The sequence below is a fragment of the Coptis chinensis genome, chromosome 6 (genome assembly GCF_015680905.1).
Source record: "Coptis chinensis isolate HL-2020 chromosome 6, ASM1568090v1, whole genome shotgun sequence".
NCBI lineage: Eukaryota > Viridiplantae > Streptophyta > Magnoliopsida > Ranunculales > Ranunculaceae > Coptis > Coptis chinensis.
In genome coordinates, this window is record NC_141461.1 from 79523220 (window position 1) to 79547419 (window position 24200).

The window sequence follows — 24200 nt, forward strand, 5'->3', positions numbered from 1 at the left end:
CTCTCTTCAAAGGTGATCCTTTGGGCAATTTCGACTGGCGGACCAATTTCATTCACTTTAACCTTATATGACCTCAATACTCACGAAAGTTCTTAAACAAATGGAAATTATAAAAAACTCTCTTTATAATTGGATATCTGGCGAGATGGGTGGTTAAGCAATGTTTCTCTTAAGCAAGCCTTAAACATTTATGATATGGAATTGAAAGAATGTCCAAAGTTACAAATCGATCTTATTGTAAGTGGAACTTGGGTGATACCAGAAATCATACTGGAGGTGATTGAGCTTGCATGGTTCGATGTAACTTCCTTAGGCACACCTGCTGCGAATGAAGAAGACCACCTATATGGCAGGGTTCGGTGTTAATACAAACTATACGGCATAATGCTTAGCTATCGTCGAGATTGCAGCACAAGGAATTCTATTGTAGGAGATCTTAATTGTAGCCAGTGGCATTATTGTTAAGGCTGTAGGAGATCGATGTAGTTTTAGGTACTTGTGACTTGTAGGGGAGATCTATTTTCTGTGTGTAATGTTTACTCTATAAGTTAAATCTTTGGTATCTACAAATTATTATATTGTTACTTGTCTCAATGTATAATTTCTATATATAGAATTTGGATCATTTGTATTGTTGATGTAAAAAGTTTTGACTGGCGTTTTTCTTTGAAGTCAAGACTTAATTAATCAAGATATAAGCTCCTCATGGTCTCCTTATTGTACTGAGTGCCGACTCTCACTTTGGTATCAATATTTGTTGTTATTCCTGCCCATAGTGGCCTGTCAATGTTTCATATACATGTCAACAATGAGTTCAGCAGTAGTAGATGGTAATAACAAGAGTAGGAATTTGTTGCTGAAGCATCTCCACTGCCCACAGAACAATAAGCTAGAAGACACTCTCTGGCAAATGTTTGTTGGAGGTGGACGTGCAGGATGAAGAGGTGGCTTGCACTAAGGTATGCTAAATTTATTAACAAGCTTGTATTGTTTATATGCTACACACGCCTCCTGCTTGAACCAAGCAAGAGCTGGTCTACTCCAAGTGACCCAGTACAGAGGGTGGATAAGAAGAAAATAAAAAGGGGTATCCACTGTTTTTCTCCTCCATTTTTCAGTTACCTTATATCAATAATAAAAAATGGGTGAAGGTTTTAATATATGCTTTGCTTAGTTATTTGATCCCACCCCATATACATGTACATCACATGATCACACTACTTTGATTCTATTAAGATTTTATTTTTTTTTCAGATTTGCTTCTTCGGTCTTGATTGTTTCATATGCTCACAGTCTATCTGATGAATGTTCCTTAAGGGCTTGGTTTTTATGCTTTTACTGTTTTTGAAAATTAATAATTACAAACAATGGTTTATGATCATGCGTCGCGTCACATGTTTAGTTTTTATCACTTAACTTTAGATTATGCTAGCACCTTTTAATTCCACTTAATTTTATACAAGTTAGCTCATTCATGATGTAGTTACATATTTTAGGAACACCCTTTGTGACCTAATCTTCTAATTGATTTGGTTGCGGATTTGAATGTTCAGATTTCAGTCCAGTTCTTAGAAGCTTTCCCGCTTCTTTTGCCACATTGAATCTCTACTGACTCGATAACTCAAGTTGAGTCGACTGTGATTCTTCTTGTTTCACTGTGAATGGTATCTTTATTGTATAAAGTAGTTTTCCCGGCTTCCATACCTTCTTCTTAGTCTTCGGCTTTCACTAGATTCACTACTCTAAGTGAGATTAATTGGAATATAGTTGGAATAGGTTGGGAAACCTTGAGTATAAGCTGGTGGTGCCTAATCTTAGTGAGTACATTATAATTTTATACTTTATAGCGAGGACCACTAAATCTCGAGGTATTGTTTTACTTAGTTCAAGAGCTTGAGAATATTTTATCAAGGTTTATTAATTCTACATATATATAAGTGGTGTTGATGATTAATCATCTTTCTGTTATTTTAACATATGACGACTAATACTTTAAGTGACAAGTATCAAGCCTTGTTGGACAACACCAACTTAACTAAAAACAGGAGATGGACTTCATGTTGGGAATTTTTTAGGAACATCAAGAATATGGGGGAGGACACATCACTGACCTAGGGGAGACGTTGGGGGGGGGGGGGTAGGATTCTAGGTGGTGCCTTACCTTTTCCATATTTATTGCTTTCTTAATTTTACTATCTCAAATTAATTTTTCTTAGTCTAAAGTTATTGAAGGTGGTTGGTTTAGTTGTGCTATTAAGTTTTTGGATCCTTACTGTCCACTTTTACATAGTTAATTAAACTAGAGCATGGATTGGATAGCTTATGTAAATATATTAGAAGTATTTTATGGTTTGCAAGGTATGTTACTAATACAAGGAAAGGGATTCTTGGAGTGGCAGGTAGGCGGAATAACACAAGGAATGGATATACAAGGCTGCATTTGCCATAATGATATGGATTTCAAATCGGTCAACATGCACGAGCACCCTAGTACAGGTTTTTTTTTTATTCATTTCTAAATTTTTAATTAGAACTTTATTCCCTAATTCTATAAATATCTTTGTTTTTTCCTAGTGAGGAAGGGAATTAAGCCAAGAGCTTGGGCCCAACCTCCGTACCTCTCTAGTCTTGACTAGTAGTCACTAGTAGTGGTGTCAAATGGGCTGGGCTGGGCCGGGCTGGATCGGTCCTCAAACAACAAAGCCCTCATGCTTTGAGGGCCGGGCTAGCCTTACCCTCATTTGCCTTGAGGGCCGGGTCGGGCCAATGCTTAAATCTCAAAGCCTTTACCCGCCCCTCAACCCTCTCGAGAAGGCTTGAAGGGCCGGGCTTGAGGGGCCGGGCTTGAGGGCCTAACGTGAGGGTCGGATACTATGTTATACATTTAATTTACAAAATAAATTTATAAACATTACTTAAAAATGATAAAATTGAATGCACTTCACAATTAAACCTTCAAACTACTAAAAAAATGTGGTAAAGTTGTATTAGTCAATTAAGATCAACTAAATTCATTTCATAAAATATTATAATGATATTATAAGGTTGGCAAACTTCAGAGATAAACGTTCCTTTAAGTGATTTTTAGTATATTAATGCTAAAATGAAATATATTGTATGAAGATTTATTAAAATGTATGTGATAAATGTTGAGGGCCTAATGAAGGGTGGACTTAAAGGAGGGCTTAAGTTTCAAAGTCTAGGCCCTTACCCTTTCTTAAAAAGTTTGAGGGCCGGGTAGACCCGGCCCACAAATGTGTGAAGGCCTCATTTTGAGGGCTTTTTTTGCCCATGGGGTGGGCGGGCTGGGGGCTTGAGGGCCATTTTGACACCCTTGGTCACTAGACACCTTAAAAAATGGCTGTTTGGATACACTTTTCAAAGGGACATAAGTTTGGTTCACTAATTAATGCATTAAACACTGTATCTTCTGCCTGAAGCTCACATTTACACTTAGGAATCCGGAAAAGCAAAAATAGGTACAATGGTTTGCATTATAGTATGATGCATGTGTTTGGGATTCTTCATTCATTCTTAGGTTATAATTAATGATGTTAGTATAGTTAGCTTACTGCTAGAACTAACCTTTCTAGGAAATTGCGAGTGAACGTATGAGAGCAGGTCTATTAGATATTAATTTTGAGCTACCCAGTTAAAATGAGAACTCACCAAAGACAATACTAGACCTTGGTTGATGTTGTAACTGCCTAGGTTTATAATCTTTCTATTCAGGAAGGAGAGGCATCTCTTGCTATCACTACACCATAAGGCTGATTTTGCGACATATGAGATTTTCCATTCCTAACACTTACTCAGCCGTGATTAATGCTCTAACACCCATTTTCTGTTAGAAATAGAGGTAATCGTTACTTAATATCTCTGTGAAAAAATTATTTTGTTTCTAACGTTTCTTCTGATATTATGTGTCGGTTTTCTAAATGTTACCAAGTAGAAAAAAAAGAAAAAGAAAAGCGAAATTAGAAAACATGAGCGAGACTAATTCATTTCCGCGCTCATTTCAATTACACAACCCTAGAAAGAAAGGTTATGAAGGAAAACTTGAAAGTCTAAAACTGTTGTCGCTGCTCAGTGCTCATAGTTTGGTAGCTAGTAAGTCACCATCGTTCTTTTCTTCTTCGTTTTCTCATCGTCCTTATTCTTCATATTTTTTGGTGTCACTATTTCTCAATTGAAGTTTTTCAGTTTTTCGTTTCATTGTTTAAGGTTCCAGAGAAGTGATCTACTGAAGAAAAAGGTTGCTTTTTGCCAAGGTAACTAATTAATTATTTCGAATTTCTAAAGTTTCTCTTTTTATAACCTAAGGTTTTTACGAGCTAGATTTCTAGTGCTTCTAGTGTTAACTGATTTAACACTAGAACTCAACTGATGCTTGAAGTTGGCTTTTGCTTTTTATTGTATTGATTTAATTTATATATGTATATTATGTATTGCTCTAGCTAGGGTTTGGATACTTTAGTTAGCATTTCTATATGTAAGGGTTTTCTATGTACTACAAGGTTTGTCTTCTAATTCACACTTTTCTTCATTTTTCAATAGTGTTAATAGTTTATGAGCTGATTTAAGTCTCTGGGGCTGTCCAAGTTTTGATCTTTGATGGTTTTATGTTGATTTATAAGTGTTTTATGAGACCCCTTTTATTGAAATCTTCGTTTATATGTTTTTTACTTCATTTTTTTTAGCCTTAGTGTGATTTATATGGGGATGGACATGGGATTCATTAGATGGGTAGTCAAAAATCAATTTCATTTTACGTTTTTGCTAGTTCATGTTGTAGCATGGTTATCTACTGTCGTAATTGGTCTCTAATCTTTACACAACCATAAACTGGATCTTGGTTTTGATGAGTTGCCTCGTCTGACAAACAATCTTCTGCTGCAGCCCGAACAGGGATTGGAAGTTGCCGCAGTCCAACAAAGCAGAAGAAGATTCCAGCAAAAAAAAAAAAACACAAAGCAGAAGATTAAGTTGGAACATGTTGTTTGAGATGCAAGTACTCAGAGTACGTATTTCATAAGGTACAACTGATAGCCCCACCAAAAGTTAAATGTTGCCGATGTCACACACACACATAAAACATATTAAAACACAAGCTTCAATAAAACTTGCTCAGTAGAGGAGATCGTATATATTTCTTCGTGGGTGTCTATGTGTCACTAAGTGACAATTAGAACTTAGTCTCTACTCACACTATAACACTAGAGCTGGTATTCAAGTCAACCAAGTTTAGCTTCACAATGTTTAAGCTCGGCTGTTTAAGATATTTAATAGATGCAAGTACACCCCCACATTTTTGTAACTGTGTAAATTGATTTGTCGCATTGAGTTTCCTTAAGTTACACGGTTTGTTTGATCTGGAGGTCAAGTGTTAATACTAAAAAGGTAACTTACTTTTTTGTGTTAATGAGTTCTGTGAACGTGTTGTGCCAGTTTTGATATTATCTAATCGAGTTGTTGGGTTGGCGCCAATGTAATGACTTGGAAATGTACTTTTGTATTGATGGTTATCTACACTCTTTGAAATGCTGTTATCTTTGAAAGTTAGGCATTCGCAAATTAATGATTCTTGAAAGTCGAAAGTTAAACTCTCTGAACAAGGTAACAGAATAATATCCGAAAGATGATGCTGGATATTTGAGGATTACCTCTCTAGTGCTTTTTTTACTCAAAAGATAATTGTTGTCGTTGCAGTGGGATTTCAAAAGATATTGTCATTGCTTCAATCGAGGAAGATCTTTGGTCCGGATTCATGCAGTAAAAGTTGTTGCAAATCTGGCAGCCGAAGGTGTGTTTCAGCTTGTTTGTTTCGATTTAGAACTCTGTTAATTTTCAACATGTGCGATTGCGAGCATTCTAGGCGATATTTACTTCTGAGACAGAAATGATTCTATTTGAAAAGTTTATCTATACGATGTGTTGCGCTGAGACACGACATGAACACTCTAGAGACATGGCATTTTCAGTTAAAATACGGAGTGTTTGACATAGGTACCGCTTACATTTTGAAGTACCTGCGCAATATAGTCTGGATGTTAATCTTTTATTAATTTCCATGAACCAAATCATATTTTTGAACTGTTCTCTGGGTTATAACAAAATTGATCTGGGCCATGACTTACCATATTAGTTTACGGTAGTATGTTAGCTTCTATTAGGAATGATATAGTGTCCACATTTGAATTCTGGGATTAGGTTTTGATGACATAAGCGATGATTGTGTTTTATGTGCTGTTTTTTCCGTGTATCTGCAGAAGCAAATCAAGAGCAGATTGTTGAAGCTGGTGGTCTGACATCCTTGCTGTTGCTTCTTAAAAGCTCAGAGGATGAGATGATACATAGAGTAGCAGCTAGTGCTATTGCAAACCTAGCAATGAATGGTGAATATCTTATGTCTCTTATTAATTCTACTTTGATTACAGGTGTGTCTTTTGGGGCCGAATATGGAATCAATCATAGTTTTTTTCATTCTCCCCACTCTGATTTTTTCGGGTAATTTGGCAGAAACCAATAAAGAGCAATTAATGGATCAAGGGGCATTAGTTTGTTGTTGATGACTGCTGCTGACGATCCTCAAACTCTTCGTATAGTTGCTGGGGCAATTGCTAATCTATGCGGAAATGGTAATCTTAATCTCCTTTGTATTTAAGTGCTTCTTGTTTGATGAAGGAATCACCTACACTGTTTCAGGACTAAGTGTAGTTTTACTGATTAGTTTTTGTACGTTTGCTCTCTATGAAGGTTGCCTTCTTTAGTTCGATTTTGTTACACCTGAGACATTTATACAAATTGACAGTTATGGTATAGAATTGGTACTATTTCTGTTCTTTTCTTGTCGGTTTGGAAAAATTTATTATAGTTCTACCAATCTGAAACTTAGATTGCATCCTCTATAAGTTGTCTTCTTCTTAACTCCTTAATGTAGTGTTTTACTGGAAATAATGTGTTGTTTGGGTGATGTTATCTCCCTGTTTTGGGTTTTCAATCCATCTATAAAGTGTTTGACTAAATTGTTTATTAGTAATGCTATGACTGATTTCATGCAAGAGCTAGAGAGACAAGGGTATTTGGGATTTTGCATTAGTTATAAGAGAACAAAACCCTCTATCGGACCTAGTAAAGCGTATGAAGTATATTTTACTAATTGTTTAATCATATTAGATATACACCTGCTCTTGCCCCCACATGTTTCTATATTTCTTGAAAAATGATGATCACCAACTTGGCAACTTGACTTAAAAGTATAAGCTAGGCTATGTCTCGAGAGAAACATAAGCTCAGAGAAGTACTCTATGCAACAAATGGTTTGTCTCGTGGAATCTGTAATCCCCCCTGCACTTAAGCCATGTATCATTCTTACAGAAAGAAAGGAACCAATGCTCTATAATGCTTAAAGAATGATACCATTCGTTAGATCATTATTCATCCCTTAGTAACGGTGGACATAACTCTAAAATGTTCATAATGTACACTTTGGGAATTTCGCAGGATATAACTCTAGGTGTTGCTTTGGGGTCTGCAACTCAAATTTCAATGTTTGTGGTAAGACTGAACCAGCAACATTTAAATTCCATTTTGTTCGGAGTTTGGTAACTTTGGTCACAATTTTAATTTCTTCTACTTTGTTGTGGTTCAGATTCCCTTGATTGTCACCAATGCATGGATTCTAGGCATCAACATGGATCTCGATTTTAATCTTCTTGAAACTGGATCGATTGCTTTGTCCATACTAGTCACGGCCTTCACTTTACAGGTATCCCTATACATTCTTCGATCAACTCATTGTAATAGCTAATAATTTAAAACACAGTACTAACATAATCATGTTACTGTTCGTGTTTGCGACTTAACAGATAGAGAAGTCATAATTAATTACTTGGTTTTGACTTAGTTGCTAATATGTTAATCATCATTTGCCGATGTTATTTGTAGGATGGGACTTCACACTATCTGAAAGGCTTGGTTCTTCTGTGCTGTTATGTTATTATTGGAGCATGTTTCTTCATCCTCAAAGCTCTACTTGGTAATTCTTATTCAGAAAAAATGTAATTGCTAAATAATTTTCATTATGTATATCTCAGTAACACCAACAACTTATGGTATTTTCCAAACTTCAGTGCCAGACACCAACATCCTCAACTCTGGAGCCGTTGCATTTTCTGGAGGAGCCTTGGCAGCTTAAGAGGATCCCCAAACCAAAAACAGTTGATCGATCTATGCACTATACCGCAGATGCAAGTGTGCATTGGTCATTCTTTCATTCGAACATTTACAATTGTTTTATTGATGGATGATTCTATAGTGATTCAATAGGCCGAAGTGGGTACTGCTAAGCCATCATTAATAAGATGTATATCTTTTAAAATACCCCTAAAGCTTGGAAAGGAACAGAGCGTATCATGTATGTTTTGGCTTTGGTTTCTAGTCCTAATGTATTTGGGTGGATCTTCGGTTTTATCTGCGTGTTTTTGAAATCTGAATAATAATAAAAGATTCGATTGTTTGGTTTCATTTTTGCTCTATGAACTAGATACAGGTACTGGTACGTGCACCAATACAGGTGGCCCACATATAAAAAGGCTAGAGAAACTATTTTTTTTTATATAAAGAAAATTCGTTAGTAACGGATACATAACCGTTAACAACAAATTTTTTTATACAATGAAAAATAGTTAGCAACGGATATGAAACTGTTAGACATAGAAAATCAAAGTGATGCTTATATCCGTTACTGATTGAGGCTAAACCAATTTGGTAACCGTTACTAATAAATTCTAACGGTTACTTATCCGTTACTGAAATTAATTTCACGGACACTTTAAAACCGTTAGTAAATTTTGTAACGGATAATAAGTGTTGCAGGGATATCTGTTAATAATATTTGTCATGCTTTTGTGTCAACGCAAGATAACCGTTACTAATATTTTTTGTAACGGATGCATATCCATTACAAATAGGTTGTTATGGTGTAGTGCATGGTTAATGATAACCATTTTCCTTTGATATTAAGTAAGTATTACAAGTGGTACTCTTATCATGTGGTGTTGAAAATAAATTTTGAATCATTTGCTAGTACAAGTTAAATGAAAGTGTTAACTAATAAGCAAAAGATGGTTCTATTGCTAAGTAGGTTCTAACCTTTTGGGTAAGCTTGCTTATATTGAGGTTTAACCTCTTATAGTTGTTACAGGTTCCTGGACTCGGCCTCGTTTAGGTCGATACACGTATGAGAGTTGGGGACCTACTCTGCTCAAAGGACTCCTAACCTTTGATTAGATGTATGTAACGAGGAGTCATATGTTCTTCTTTTGTCTTTTTGGAAAGGGCTTCTTTATGAGGTGCCATGACTTGTAAATATATATTTTTTTAGAAGACTATATTCTAAACCATTTGATCATCAATTATGAGACTAAATGTTTTGCAAATATTTATCTTATTTTTGAGTTCTTTTATGCTAAGTTTGATATTTAACAATTAATGCTCCTTAAATTTATATTAGGGGTGGACAACTTATAATCTCCTATTCTAAGTAAACCTTAAGATTTTAAGAGAAACTGGGGCAAAAGCTTTGGGGAGAGAAAGAGGAGGAGATCATTGTCTTCATTGATTTTCATGCTTTAAGGCAAGTTTACCCTCGCGCTTAGGTGCTTGGTACTTAGATTTTTCTTATGCACAAACATAGAAGCCACTGTTTAGGTTGTGCTTGTTTAGGTCAATTACCAGAATGTATGTAGAATCGGTCTCTCGTCTACATTAAGTAGGAACCAAAGCTAGTTACTTGACGAACTTGAACACAATGACTTGGGTTTCTGACATCTGCTTAAGAACAATTATGCTCCAGGAACATCAATCCGTTTCTTAAGGACTCATCTTTATCCGGACCCCATCCTTGTCACATGGATCTCAAAACTTCTCCTAAAACTAACATGAAATGCTAATGGGCGAACAATGTCAACACCCAATAAGTCCATCTTTAAATGGGCCATCTTCAGCTCATGGGCTCGGGCTCATATTGGGCTCCGACAAAGATCCTTTTTATTTTTTTGATAATCTCTGACCAAGATCCTTATTTCCTACAAAAATAAAAACGTTATAATTCTAATTCTTGAGGTAATATCTTTCCAATTCACAACACAGAGAAACAAAATGGAATCAATCAATAAAAAATAAACAAAAATAAAAAACTACAACTTGAACCCAAAACCATATCTTAAAATTTGAATTTTCTTTTTTCATGATTTAACATTTATAAATTGATTATTTTCCACAGCATGATAAAATGAATATGAGAACGAGGATCTATGGTACAAAACAATAAAATATCGATTAAAAGAATTCGAAATTAATACAAGGATGAATGATTCATCTTCTCCAAAATTCGAAAGTTGAATTTGAACTCTTGATATTTGCCTAATGTTCAAACTTGATTGAATATTTAAATTGACGTTGAACTCATCAGTTTTTTATCTCCCAAAATTGTACAAAAGTCAAAAGAAAATATAATTCATATTCAAAAATATTAGAGTTAGAGTCTTGAAATTGTGCTGATCAACGGGGTTTGGTCAACGGCTTTTGATACGGTGTGGGTCGGGTTTGAGCATATAACCTACACCCATAGCCCGACCGCGTAGAAACGGTGGCGGGTCGGTGTGGGTTTGGGCTGCGGCTAAAGACCGGGTCCCTTACCGGGTGATGGGTCAACAGTTGTTTTTACACTCCTAACTGTGGGCATTGAAAATCTATAATTAGGGAGTTCAATGCAAACGCATGGCTGTGAAAGTGGATAGGGAGTTAAAACAGTTATCAAGTGGCCTGGTTTAGGGGATCCCGACTCTTATAAAATCCAAGATCACAGGTACAAATCAATTCACGCAATTGTTCGTACAAAGCAAGCATGGGCTACAAACCATCTCGATATTTGTGCTAAGAAACTAGTTTGGGCTGCAATAGTAATCGGACTTGTACAAGTTTCTTTAATCCTTAGAGAAATTGATTTATCTCAAAAGAAACTAGCCTAGATAGAAAAGGAAGTTCTTGGGTATGAAGACAGATTGTGTTGGTTGTTTTGATTTGGTTAATGGAACTGAAGAGTATAGATTTGTTCAGGCTAAAAGTAAGAATGATTTTCTTGTCCATGATGTTATGGATTTGGGGAGTGGGGAAATTAGAATAGGGCTAGATAATGGTGGTGGGTCTGGGACCTTTGCGGCGATGATGCATGGCAGAGAAAAATGTGACTGTTGTAACATCGACATTGAATGTTGATGCCCCTTTCAATTAGAATAGGGGGCTATTTCCTATGTTCTTTAGTTTAGATCAGAGGTTCCCCTTTCACGACAATGTGTTTGATCTGGTTTGTGCTGTTGATAGTTTAGGCGAAGGGGGCCATCAAGAGAAAATAGAGTTTTTGATGTTTGATATTGATCGGGTTTTAAGAGCTGGAGGCTTGTTTTGGTTGGATAACTTTCATTGTGTAGATGAGGAGAAGAAGATGACTCTAACACGGGTAATTGAGCGATTTGGATACAAGAAGTTGAAATTGGTGGTAGGAGAAAAAATTGTTTATTTTGGAAAGTCTCAGACTTACTTGTCTGCTGTTCTTCAAAAGCCTGTAAGAGTACAACACTAAGCTTGCTCTGACTGGTTTTAGGTATGGATGCTATTGTATTTTTTTTTATCTCTTCTCACACAATATGTGTGAATTATATTATTTGCCTTAACATCTACATGAATTTTTTTTTGTATGTTGAATAAGTGAAGTGCATGTTGTTTCCTTGCCATACTGCGAATTGGCAGTGGAGGGAGATCCTGTAATTTATTGTTGTTAATGACAGTAGTGGTTAATTACAGTAGCATGATTATCTTGTACCATTCAGCTCTTTCAATGAAAACACACTGGCAACAAGACATCTGGCCCGTAGATGTTGTGCTTCATATTGGGAAAATAGGGTTTAGATCATTGAGCAAGTATATTAAGGTACTAATAGTTATTTTTTCCATGTATGTTGCATAAGCCGACGGAGTTTTGGTGACAGTCATGAAGGTTATTGCATAAATTTTGTGTTTTTATTTATTCCAGAATCTTGACAATACTTAATTTTTTGTTTTGTATGACTGTCAAGCAGGGAAAAATATTAACTTATTTAGATTAACCCATTTATTTCGATATTGGCTCTTGAAAAAACACACACACTATAGCTTGCATCTTTATTAGTATGTATCATGATAGAGACCGTTTGTTGTCAGAACAATTAGTGTATAAGCTTCAATTAGTGTATAAGCATATCTCCAGTGGTTTTAAGTTTACCACCAAATTGGCTAGATTAATGTTAATGCCAAACTAATTATTGTGTGACTCATTTTGTAATATTTTGTATGTTATGTAGCTTAAAGTTAGACGGATGATACAAGTTATGCATACTTTGTTGCGTGCTCTTCGCAAGCGGAAATTACACAATGGGAAGTTCCACGACAGGCCAATGGGTAAAATGTTTAATTTAAGATTTATTAGAGGTCTTTATAATTTCTACTTGTTTCAGAACTTTCCTGAGTATTGAGATCCCATAAGGTTGAACTGAATGAAATTGGTATGCCACGCGAAATAGCCTTTATTACATTTGAAGTGAAAGTAACTGAACGAAATAAGGTTCACCTACAACAGTTGGTCTATAAGAAGTAAGAACCACCCCTGTGGCATGAGTAGTAAAATTATAGCCAGTGGCATTATGTCCACTGACTATAATATCACAAGTCATACGACGGTGGTGGTTCTTACTTCTTATCGACCAACTCTTGTAGGTGAACCTTATTTCGTGCAGTTACTCTCTCTTCAAATGTAATACTTTGGGCAATTTCGCGTGGCAGACCAAATTCATTTACTTCAACCTTATGGGATCTCAATACTCAGGAAAGTTCTGAAACAAGTAGAAATTATAAAGACCTCTAATAAATCTTAAATTAAAGGATGTTATATGCTAGCTATACTTTGGCAGGGGTCGGTGTTAATACAAACTATATGGCAGAATGCTTAGCCATCGTGGAGAGTGTCGAGATTGCAGTACAAAGAATTATATTGTCTTCAGGAGATCTTAATTATAGCCAGTGGCATTATCGTCGAGGATGTAGGAGATTGGTGTAGTTTTAGGTACTTGTGACTTGTAAGGGAGATCTATTGTTTGTGTTTAATGTTTACTTTATAACCCTAGTCTACAGTATCTACAAATTATTATATTGTTACTTGTCCCTATGTATAATTTCTATAGATATTGGATCATTTGTATTGTTGATGTAAAAAGTTTTGACTGGCGTATTTCTTCGAAGTCAAGACTTAATTAATCAATATATAAGCTCCTCATGGTCTCCTTATTGTACCGAGTGCTGACTCTCACTTTGGAATCAATATTTGTTGTTATTACTGCTATGTTCATAGTGGCCTGTCAATGTTTTATATACATGTCAACAATGAGTTCAGCAGTAGTAGATGGTAATAACATGAATAGAAATAGTTGTTGAAGCATCCACTGCCCACAGAACAATCGGCTAGAAGACACTCTCTGGAAAATGTTTGCTGGAATATGTGGTGGTATATCAGAGATTCAATTTGATGAACCTCCTTCCTTGCTAGAGTGCAGTATTTGATTACCAGAGACCAGATTTTCAAGGCTTTGGCATCTCCACCTTGTTTTGAATTTGTTACTTATTGTGGTTTGTAAGAGGGTTTAAAATCAGAGCTGGAAAAGTTATCTTACCTCCCCAGGTTGTTGATTGCTTTGTCGCACTACCCCTTTGCTAATTTTGGATATGTGTAGGTGGCAAAGAGAGCAACTACTATGTCTTCTGAGTCCCCCTTTATGTATCATGGTAAGCCTCCATGGCTATATAAATGGGAGGCTTACACTAGCACTTATTTTATATTTGATTGAATGGAAGTGGTACCTGATGCAATGATATATTGGAGGCCTACGGGTTACGATCTCACTTCATCATTGTATGCTGCCATCTTTTCCCTTTTCTTTATTTCTATTATGTATTTTACACTTAAACTCTTGTAATCTCCTACTCCTTTTCCCATACTTAATACAATTCTGAGCTCACTCGGCAAAAAAAGGATGCCAAAATCTACAGTGCACAGGCTTGTAAAACGGATAACTACTTAGGTAAGACATCAGGCCATTAGCCATTAGCCATTCAGTAAATATTTATGACCACTTACCTTGAAACTCATCTACATCTATCGATGATGAAAGACTCATAATCACTTTAAACGATTTGGGAAGACCGCTCGTTTTCACTATAAACGACTTTGTCAGACTGCTTCAAGTTGTTCTAAACGATCTCTTCAGATCGTTTGGATCTATATTCCAGCGATCTGAGGAGGTCGTTACTCCCACTTTCGTCTGTACATGGTATATGGTATGTAGCATCCCAAATAATGGATGTTATATAGTATGTATCATCCTTACTTTGGCAGACCAAAACTTCAAATTTAAAATGGTGAGAACCAAGTGATAATGGTGCTCAAAAGGATGGTATATGGAATGTAGCATTCCAAATAGGGATGGTATATAGTATGTATCATCCTTACTTTGGTAGACCAAAACTTCCCGTAAGAATGGTGAGAACAAAGTGATAATGGTGCTCAACCGGATGGTACATGGTTTGTAGCATGACAAATAATGGATGCTACATAGTATTTATCATCCATACTTTGGCAGATCTAAACTTCCAGGAAATTAAAATGGGTTAGCGACGCAAACAAGAATAACGATTTGTTAAAAGAAATTCTATATGTATAGTTATAATTGTTGAACAAGTTTTTAAAAGTGCCGGTGTGTATGCACACATCTACTTTCTAGTTTAAAGAATATATATATATATTTTTTAAATAGGGTATATATTTATGTAAAATCTTTTTCTTGAAGAGTACCATTTGAAATTAATAGGGTTTTTTAGACATTGGTCGATCCTACTATTACTATGGTAATTAAACTTTGGTCCATAAATGCTGAAATATTAGTTTTTGGTCCTACTTCTGTTACTTGACCGTCACCTACTACTGTGGTCATGTCGTTTGCTCTTTTGAGCGTGCGTCACACGTGCTTACAAGTAAGACTAAACTCCAATATCTAACTTATAATAAGGACCATGTCCTAATAATGACATTATTATCTGGGTCAAATACTAACTTATATTTAAGAGTGAGAAAGGACGATGGTTTAGATAATGTGTATCTTCCAATCCTCCTGTTTTGATCTTCTGCAATTCTTCCTTATGTTCTCTAAGTTTTGCAAGTTTTACTTCAAGTTCCATAGTATATGCCTCGCAGAGAATCAAAAAACAAAAAGATACCAAAAACATTGTTTAGAAAAGACATGCATAGCTTAAGAAGGAAACTAGAAAAATTATTTTGAAAACACATGCATGGAAGAAGGAAACTAGAAAAATTGTTTTGAAAACATATGCATAGAAGAAGCACTATGGTGTCGTGAGTATCTCACTACAAAGTAAGTAGTCACAAAAGAAATAAATATGCATATTTCAAGTAGGATCTTGGAACATGCATGTTATCCAAATCAAGGACATAAAGGTTCATATAATCTTTACATGTTCGGTGATAAATGAAAAAATAGTAGTTTTACCAATGACTAAAGCTCGTGAGAACTCTAAACGCTAGTAAAACTAGAACTAATTTTCGTGTATCTAATTTATCAAATTTTTCTACTCTCAATCAAATTAAGATATAGTGGAGTAGGAAGTTCATTCCACTCCTAGTTCTTTAGCATGTGATGGTTTCGTGTCAACTAATCAATCATAAGTCTAGTGAGAGATTTACGAGGGGAATTCTATACTACGAGGTGAATTCAATTAACAAGTTACGAATAACGAAATGATAGAATGCTAAGGGTTTGAATCTAGATAAAGAATTAAAGGGAATTGAATCCACCTTAACTCGACTTAATCATACTAACAAAGACTCGTCGTGATCCAAATTGAATGCTTCGCATATCAAAATAGTAATTCTAATCCCTAATTATACATGACATTTCTACCAATTCATAACTAGCATGTGAGCGATTAAACCCATTCTCATGGTGAATTAATCGTTTCTAGAGTGGAATAACTATCACGACGATTTCTAAGTTTAACAAAGATCAAGCTTCATCAAGGCTTCTTCAACACCTCTAATGGAAGTTTAGCCTTGATTCATACAACTATCATTTCCCATTGAATTAAAACTAGACATCATATAAAAATTCTATCTTTATGCAATTTGTCTAAACAATAATTGAAATCTTAGGTAATAACTGGGAAATTAATAACAAGTAATAAAGGAATTTAGATCTAAACAATTGTAAATGACAAAATCGAAATGAACAAGAATCTACTATTTTATTTATCTAATCGATGAAGAACAATGATTTAAGAGTTTAATCTAAAACAAGAATTGAATTGAAACTAAACTTAATTAAAAACAATTAAAACTAGATCTAGAATTATCTATAGTTTAGGTCTAATTAGCTACCATTAACAAAGAGCTAAGCTTTTGTTTTTATATGCTTCAGATCCAAAAATCGTGCATGGGCTTGGAGCCATGTTTGGGCTGGAAAATCGGGCCCAAAACCCAATTCTTTTAGTCCGGAAAGGGCTTTTCAGCTGGATTTGGTTTAAACAAACTTTTCGTCCACTTCTGCTCCTCTGATTGGATCAAGACTTGAACCATTAGAAAGCTCTTCCCGAGCCGGTCGTTTTGACATAAGGTAGACCCAATTCCGAGGTCTGAGTCCAAAGATACAGCCTTCGGAAGTTCTACTGACTTTGTGTGCTGTTTCTGCCCGCGTTGACTTTGACTTCTTAGCTTTTACCGGGCTTTAGAAAGGCGTTGTCTCCTTGAATCTTGGCCTTTATCACAGAACTTCTTAGCAACCAATCCTTGCTCCTTTATCTCGCCAAAGTAGCACATTTCTGCACATAATTAACTTTACTGCCTGAAATACATAAAAAACACGTAATCAGTGTTAACTCTTATTTATTACTCACATAATTGGTCTAAAAGATTGAGTATTAAGGGGTTAAAACTACAGTTTTGGGCTCTTATCAAACCACCCCCAAACAGCATTTTGCTTTTCCTCAAGCAAATATGAGAAATTAGAATAAGTGACCAAAAATGGAGTTCTAACTAATCTCGTTTTGCTGAGTGCGATTGCATTGACCATATGCAACAAGGCCTTACACCACTAGGAATTCCCTAGTGGACGAGTTATAGCCTCGTGAGAGTTTTCCAGTTAAGGTACTCACAAACTTCATCTATACTACAACGACTAAGAAATAAAACTATTGTTTCCTTATTCATGCTTTAAATTAACTATACATTTCACTAGCAATGAATATAGAATAATCAAGTCGAAACCTAAGCTAATATATGCATAATAATCAATCATCTACAATAAACATATATACAATGAGTAATACTATGAAATTCAATAGCAGGTCCGTTTATGAAAACTCGGAATAGCGACCTTAAGTAGATTCTCACATATAAGTCAAGATACAAACACTCTTATTTTCCCGCTCAAGTTTCGCTACTCCAGTGTGCAGTGGGCACACTTTACCTTACAATCTCAATGACAAACAAGGAAGCTGGAGTCGATCAAACACATCTACCACTTACTATCACACTAACCTATTCCCAATTGAGCTAGAGGTCTTTATTAGGTGTTGCGGGGATTAGGAGATGGTTTAAGAAGGAAGGAAATGGATATTTAAAAAGGACAAGTCCGAGATAATAGAGTCTTCATATTATGTAACTAGAGAAAACCTTGTTATTTACTTTTGCTTCTACACTTTGTTTCCATCCTTAGCCATATTTATCTTTTTCTTTTCTTTGGCTTTTGACTCCCTTTTATTCTATTTTTGGAGTTTTTATTTATTTATATTTTTCTTTTTCTTTTCCTTGGATGGAAACTTCTTTTCTTTTCCTGAAGCAACTAACTAATTTTTGTTTACACAGGTTTTTCTCTTCTTATTTCTTCACTCATTCTATTCTCAGACTTATTCTAGATTGGGTAAGTTGAATTTTTTATTTTGTTTTGTTTTTGTAACAGGGTAAAGGATTTGTGGTTTATGGAAGGTTAAGGAAAGGCTCAGAGGGGCGACTAGCGGAAAATAATTTCATAAGGGTTGAATTTCTGGCTATATCGATCCAAAAGGGCCTAAATTCTCGCTTAGGATATGGTATAGTGATCAAGCAAGTGGATGTGTGATTTCTCTATCCGGATTTTACTTCTCCCTTGTGTCATTTCTCAAATGTTTCACTCATATAAGGCTTTAGGCTATATTCTCACAGGATTTGTAGAATAAGTACTCTAGCCTAGATTTCAGAAACTTACTGCTAACAATCATAGATACTCATGTAATATATTTATAGATAGATGCAAAGATTATTACAAACATATTAACCTAAGTTTCTAAAAATTATTCTAATGCAAAAGCTACGTGAGACTTCTAGATTATTAAGAGCATAGAGAAAGAAAACAATACCAATATTCCTAAGTGTATAGCATAAACTTATTTATTTATATTTTTGAATTTTTTAAAATTTTAACTAGAAAACAAGTGCATATTATACATATCTATATCCTAACAGATGCCTTAATTACACGTGTTTCTATGCCCCCCCAAACAAAAATGCATGCTTTGTCCTCAAAGTATTTTAAATAAAGAGGGTAGGAAAATACCATGGAAACGCGTGAAATTCTAGAATATCTACAAAACAAGGGTAGAACATACTAATATAGGAAGGAAAACTGATGCAACTCTATAAGAGTTCCACCCGTTATGGGGTTAACATAATTAAATTGCTTAGGACATAAGCAGACAATAACAAAACTAAAAACTTACCTTATCTCCCGCTTAAGCATCCTTCTCCTCATCAAAGAGATGAGGTTCCTTTCGCGCATCCTGCCAGGCCATTATAACTTGCCAAGCTTGCCGCCATTTATCATCTACTAATGCTAACCTGTTAAGTGTTATTATGTCTGATGGGATCTACGGGGCGACCAAATGAGGCTGCACCTGCCATCCCGGCCAAGTCATAATTCGCAATGAGCGAACCACCCAATTGGTGGGTCTCATGACTTCAACCCTTTTCCAATCTGTGAATTGGGCACAGAATACAGGTTAGCAACTACGCATGATGCGGCTTACCAAAACAAGCATAAGAAGATACTTACGCCTCATGCTTTGGGCTCTCTTAAGACTAACGACTAAAACTCGGGGAATGTCATATCGGCGACGTCCCTCAGCTAAAGCGAGGAAAATGTCACCAGCGATCGCTTTTTTTGTAGTGAACTGCCATTCCCCAAAATATTCATCGGGATGAATAACATGGTGGTGCCTACGTTTAGGGACCCGGGCTACCAAGGGCAATGCTATATCGCCCGGTCCATTACTTTCGAAATACCCTCCCCATAATAATACTCATGGAAATATGTATAATCATAAATGTATGCATTATCGGTCATATATCCCCATGTGTGAACAGGATCAGGTATTGGTAATCCCGAAACTAAAGCTACCACATATTTATTGAATTCTAAAGTCGTGTCATCGACTATGATGGAGAATTCTTGTTCTCCATCCTGATTACAATAGAAACTAGCGTGGTCGTAGAAATAAGCGATGAAGTCTTTGAATATGAATCGTCATCACTTACCGATGGGTGGTGGCCATCCTAACTGCGGGATCTGTTTTTCGAACCAATGTCCGTAGGTCTCGGTTCCCAACACGTCTTCGAAAGACTATTAAGGTATGACTATAGGAGATGTCATCTCAACTACTCTTTGGAACAGCTCCAAAAATCCTGGAACAACCCTCAGAAAATTGGAAATTTTCGTGTTTACGGAGGTCGTCGGGGCTCAGTGCGCTCCCACTTAGCGTTTCTCGGTGTTTTGGATTTACTGTGTTTTGAAGCGAAGTGGAGTGCTTTCAACTTGAAGCGCAGAATGCTCGTAAGTGTTGAAGCAGAAGTTTACAAGGAAAAAGAAGGAAAAGCTTGGAGTGAAAGGTGAGAGATGATGGTGGGGTGTAGTGTGGGTTGTGATTGTAGAATGAAGGAAGTTTAAATAAGTTCTGAGCTTCCAAAACGAATCGGCAAGTTGCCAAATTGATTAAGGCAATTTCCGGAAATAGAAAATTTCTAAACCCGAAAACGGAAACAAACCATATTCTTGATTTTATAACAACCCTGGTATCTTTTATATTGGATTTAGAATAGTAACTTCTAAACTCTCCTAGATTTTATGCTACCACCATACATAATCATAGATATGACGATATCGGTCAAATTCTCAACCTTTACTCCAAGATAACTTTACAGAAAATGATCATATAACGAATTATGCTCGGTATAAATATTACCACCCCCAAACAATTCAGGAAGGTGGGATTAATGATAAAAACACGCACAATTTGAAAATAACCAATTATATTAAAAAAATTTAAATCCAAACAACATAAAACAAACAAATTAATATTTAAATTTAACTACTGAATTAAAATCCAACTAATAAAACAATAAAAACAATGAAATAACAGCGAACACAAACTGATGGTGAACACCTAGCCATGTGATGAAGATGGACCCTGAGATGGAGATTGGTCCTGGGATGAAGAATGGCTTGAGCCATCTGTTCTTCGGCGACGACGCTCATGCCTCTCGGACTGGAATGCAAACGAGAATCCTCCAAGGGTGGCATGCGTCGTTGCATCTCTACTTGGAACAAGTGCTGTGCTTCCATCTCAGCCTTTAATACTATATAGTGGCCCTCTTGGCGCTGGTGCATTGTCTCCGTATTATACCAGATATCTTCTTGACGTTTCTCGAATATTTCAAAGTTCATCTGAAGGTTTGCTTGTTTATTTCGAATTATAATCTGCCTATCTCGTATATCTTCACAAATGGCATAAACGCACCGCAAGCTATTTTGCAACACTTGCATGCGTTCTACATTAGAGCTACACCTATCCAGAGTATCTTCATCCAAACATGTCATATCCCCCTTTTCATCCTCCGACTCAACCACATCATCTTCCGACAACTGCCACGTCTTTTGGATGCACTCTGTATAAATAGTTGCATTTGAATGCAACTTGATCATAATAGGAGCAGATTTTGTGACAGCTCTAAATGAGAGCATGATCTTAGTGATCAATACGGGAAGAGGAGCAATGCTTTTTCCCACTCCTCTAATCACATTAAAAATTAAATCGAGGATGCAGAAATTATACCTATTCGTTTGAAAAATCCAGAGAACGTGCAGACATTGCAGACCGATATCACTGACTTTTTCTTTCCCGAGGACGTTCCTACCAATCCACTGAGCTACAGTTAGTTGGTTGGTTCTCAGACTTGACTAGCGGACGCAATGAGAACTCGTATTGTATTCACCCTCCACGACAATATCTTTCATCAAAGCAGGAACTCCAGTATACTGCGATTCCTGAATGGTGGCTTCTAGGTTGCTTCCAAGCGCTAACGCTTCGACCAACAACTGTCTTGTTACTTCCCTCCTCGTTCCTGCTACCTTAATGAAAATCCTATCCCCCTCCAATTCTCGCTTCTTATAAAACTGTTCTACCAAATCATAGTGATAGAACTCCTCAGTCGAGTACCACAGTCCGTTCCAATCCCTCCTAATCATCTCCGCCGTGTAGAATGGCCCGAAATGGTCGGGCCTAAATGCTTGTTCCGGCAAAATTCTTCGTCGTAGCGCCATTGAAGTTTTTGAAACAAACAATGGTTTTGTAGACGATGGAGGAGGCGAGTTTGATGAAAAACACACTAAAAACAATGGTGGTGGCGATGGTGGGTACGGTGGCAGCTTGAATTGGTGGCTGTTTTCGGTGGTGTGGGAAATTTGTTTGAGAGAACTCGGGCTGGTGGTAAAGAATGGGTGTGGTCTAGATAGGTGTTTTTTTTTTCTTTTATTTTTTTTATTTTTTTATTTTTGGTTATTAGATTTTCCTTTAAAGTTTGTTAACTGGCAGGATGGAAAAGGAAACACGACTGTTTGCATTTTGGGAAGGAAGGAGACGCATGTGCCACGCACGTGCGTGCGGTTTGGGACCAAGCCCAATTTGAATTCCGAACTTTTTTGATATTTTGCGCAATTTCAAATTCAATTTGCCGCTTCATTACTGGTCCGATTTTGGCGAATGAGTTATGGAAATGATCTGTACAGAATTTCCAATCCAATGATCCATAAAACACTCAATTCCAACCATGGGTGACGTATAGGAAGGTGGAAAAATGCCTCGAAGTGCGTGTGCGACGTAAGTTATGCGAACGAAGAAAATCTAAGTTATAGATAACGTCAACCCGAATGAACTACGACTAATGGGCCTAAGCAACACAAATGGAAAGTTCGAGCAATCCGGATGGAAAGACCGACTGCCCACCTCCAAACAAATTTTTAAACACACAATTTGTTTTAAACGTGGGTCGTTTAAAGTCAGATTCCCAAGACTTGTTGGATTGCTATTTCTATGATTTTAAAAATTTTTTTTTTTTTTTTATTTTTTTATTAGTTTATTATAAGAAAAATGAAAAATAATAAATACATAATTCACCCCATAGAGGAACATGACTCAAAAACCGAGAAAACATGCAAAAGTGGAAAACGTGAATTATGTGAAACGTGGACTTAGGATCCGGTACTTACAGCCACACACTCCATAGGGAGGGCCCGGTTACCTTAATGGTGCACTTACCACTATATGGAAGTGAAAGAAAGTACACCAAATGACAAAGGTCAGTCCTCATAGACAGGGTCTAGTAAAAGGACTTCCTCTACATCAGGGGACAGAAGTTCGTGAAAATGTTTTAACTGTTGACCATTAACTTGAAAGGTACTGTTGTCCTTGGGATTTACCAAGGTGATTGCCCCGTAAGGGGTGACTTCAGTAACCAGAAAAGGACTAGACCAACGGGTTTTTAGTTTCCCTGGGAAAATAGGTAGACGGGAGTTGTAAAGCAAGACCTTTTGACCGACCACAAACTCTTTGCGCAAGATTTGCTTATCATGAACACGTTTCATGTTAGCTTTATAATCCTTCGCGAGATCGTAAGAATCGCTATGGATTTCCTCAAGCTCATTCAATTGCAACTTGCATTTGACACCCGCCTCATCAATATTGAAGTTAAGGCTTTTTATAGCCCACAGAGCACGGTGCTCTAATTCAACGGGCAAATGACAAGGTTTCCCGAATACAAGTCTAAAGGGAGACATACCTATAGGAGTTTTGAAAGCCGTCCTATACGCCCATAAGGCATCCGATAGACGCTTCGACCAGTCTTTCCTATTAGGATTTACAGTTGTTTCTAAAATCTTTTTGATTTCCCTATTAGAAACTTCTACTTGTCCGCTAGTTTGTGGATGATAAGGAGTTGCTACCTTGTGTGTAACTCCATACTTTTTCACTAGAGATGCAACAACTCTGTTGCAAAAATGTGTTCCACCATCACTAATGATGGCTTTAGGAATGCCAAAACGATAGAAAATATACTCCTTAATAAAAAATACAACTGTCTTATGGTCATTGCTACGGCAAGCCATGGCCTCTATCCATTTAGACACGTAGTCCACGACAACTAGAATATAAATGAAACCGTGGGAAACAGGGAAGGGACCCATGAAATCAATGCCCTAAATGTCAAAAATTTCTACTATCATGATTGGGTTTAATGGCATCATATTATGCTTCGTGATTCGCCCAAGTTGTTGGCAACGAATACACGTCTTGTAATGCACTTGGGCATCCTTAAAAAGGGTAGGCCAATAAAATCCACATTGAAGAACTTTAGCGGCTATTTTTATTCCACTAAAATGGCCATCACACTCTTTGTCATGGTAGAACGATAGAACTTTATTATATTCCCACTGGGGAATACAACGATGAATAATCTGATCCGCACAATACTTAAAAAGGTAGGGCTCATCCCAGTAGTATAACTTAACTCTGGCCAAGAACTTCTTACGTTCATTTCTTAACCAATTATAAGGAATAACATCAGCCGCTAAATAATTTACAATGTCAACATACCAAGGTGCTGAAAAAATAGCATACAGATGTTCATTAGGAAAAGAGTCCGGTATGGACTCAGAATCACTATCATCGTCGTTTGTAAG

At 36.4% G+C, this 24200-nt stretch overlaps 2 protein-coding genes across 2 annotated transcripts; both read left to right on the plus strand.

Moving 5' to 3' along the window:
* The first annotated feature begins 6577 nt into the window (after positions 1 to 6577).
* LOC147494694 (vacuolar cation/proton exchanger 1a-like) lies at positions 6578 to 8197 on the plus strand. The gene is made up of 5 exons (XM_086568214.1): positions 6578 to 6638; positions 7504 to 7557; positions 7652 to 7768; positions 7948 to 8038; positions 8097 to 8197. Exons 1-5 carry the CDS (start codon positions 6636 to 6638, stop codon positions 8195 to 8197), a joined length of 366 nt encoding a protein of 121 aa, XP_086424340.1. The 5' UTR covers positions 6578 to 6635.
* Positions 8198 to 11055: 2858 nt separating this feature from the next.
* LOC147494695 (putative methyltransferase At1g29790) lies at positions 11056 to 12572 on the plus strand. Its single transcript, XM_086568215.1, has 3 exons — positions 11056 to 11248; positions 11331 to 11626; positions 12402 to 12572. The coding sequence occupies exons 1-3, from the start codon at positions 11056 to 11058 to the stop codon at positions 12570 to 12572; spliced, it is 660 nt and encodes a 219-aa protein (XP_086424341.1).
* The last annotated feature ends 11628 nt before the right edge of the window (positions 12573 to 24200 follow it).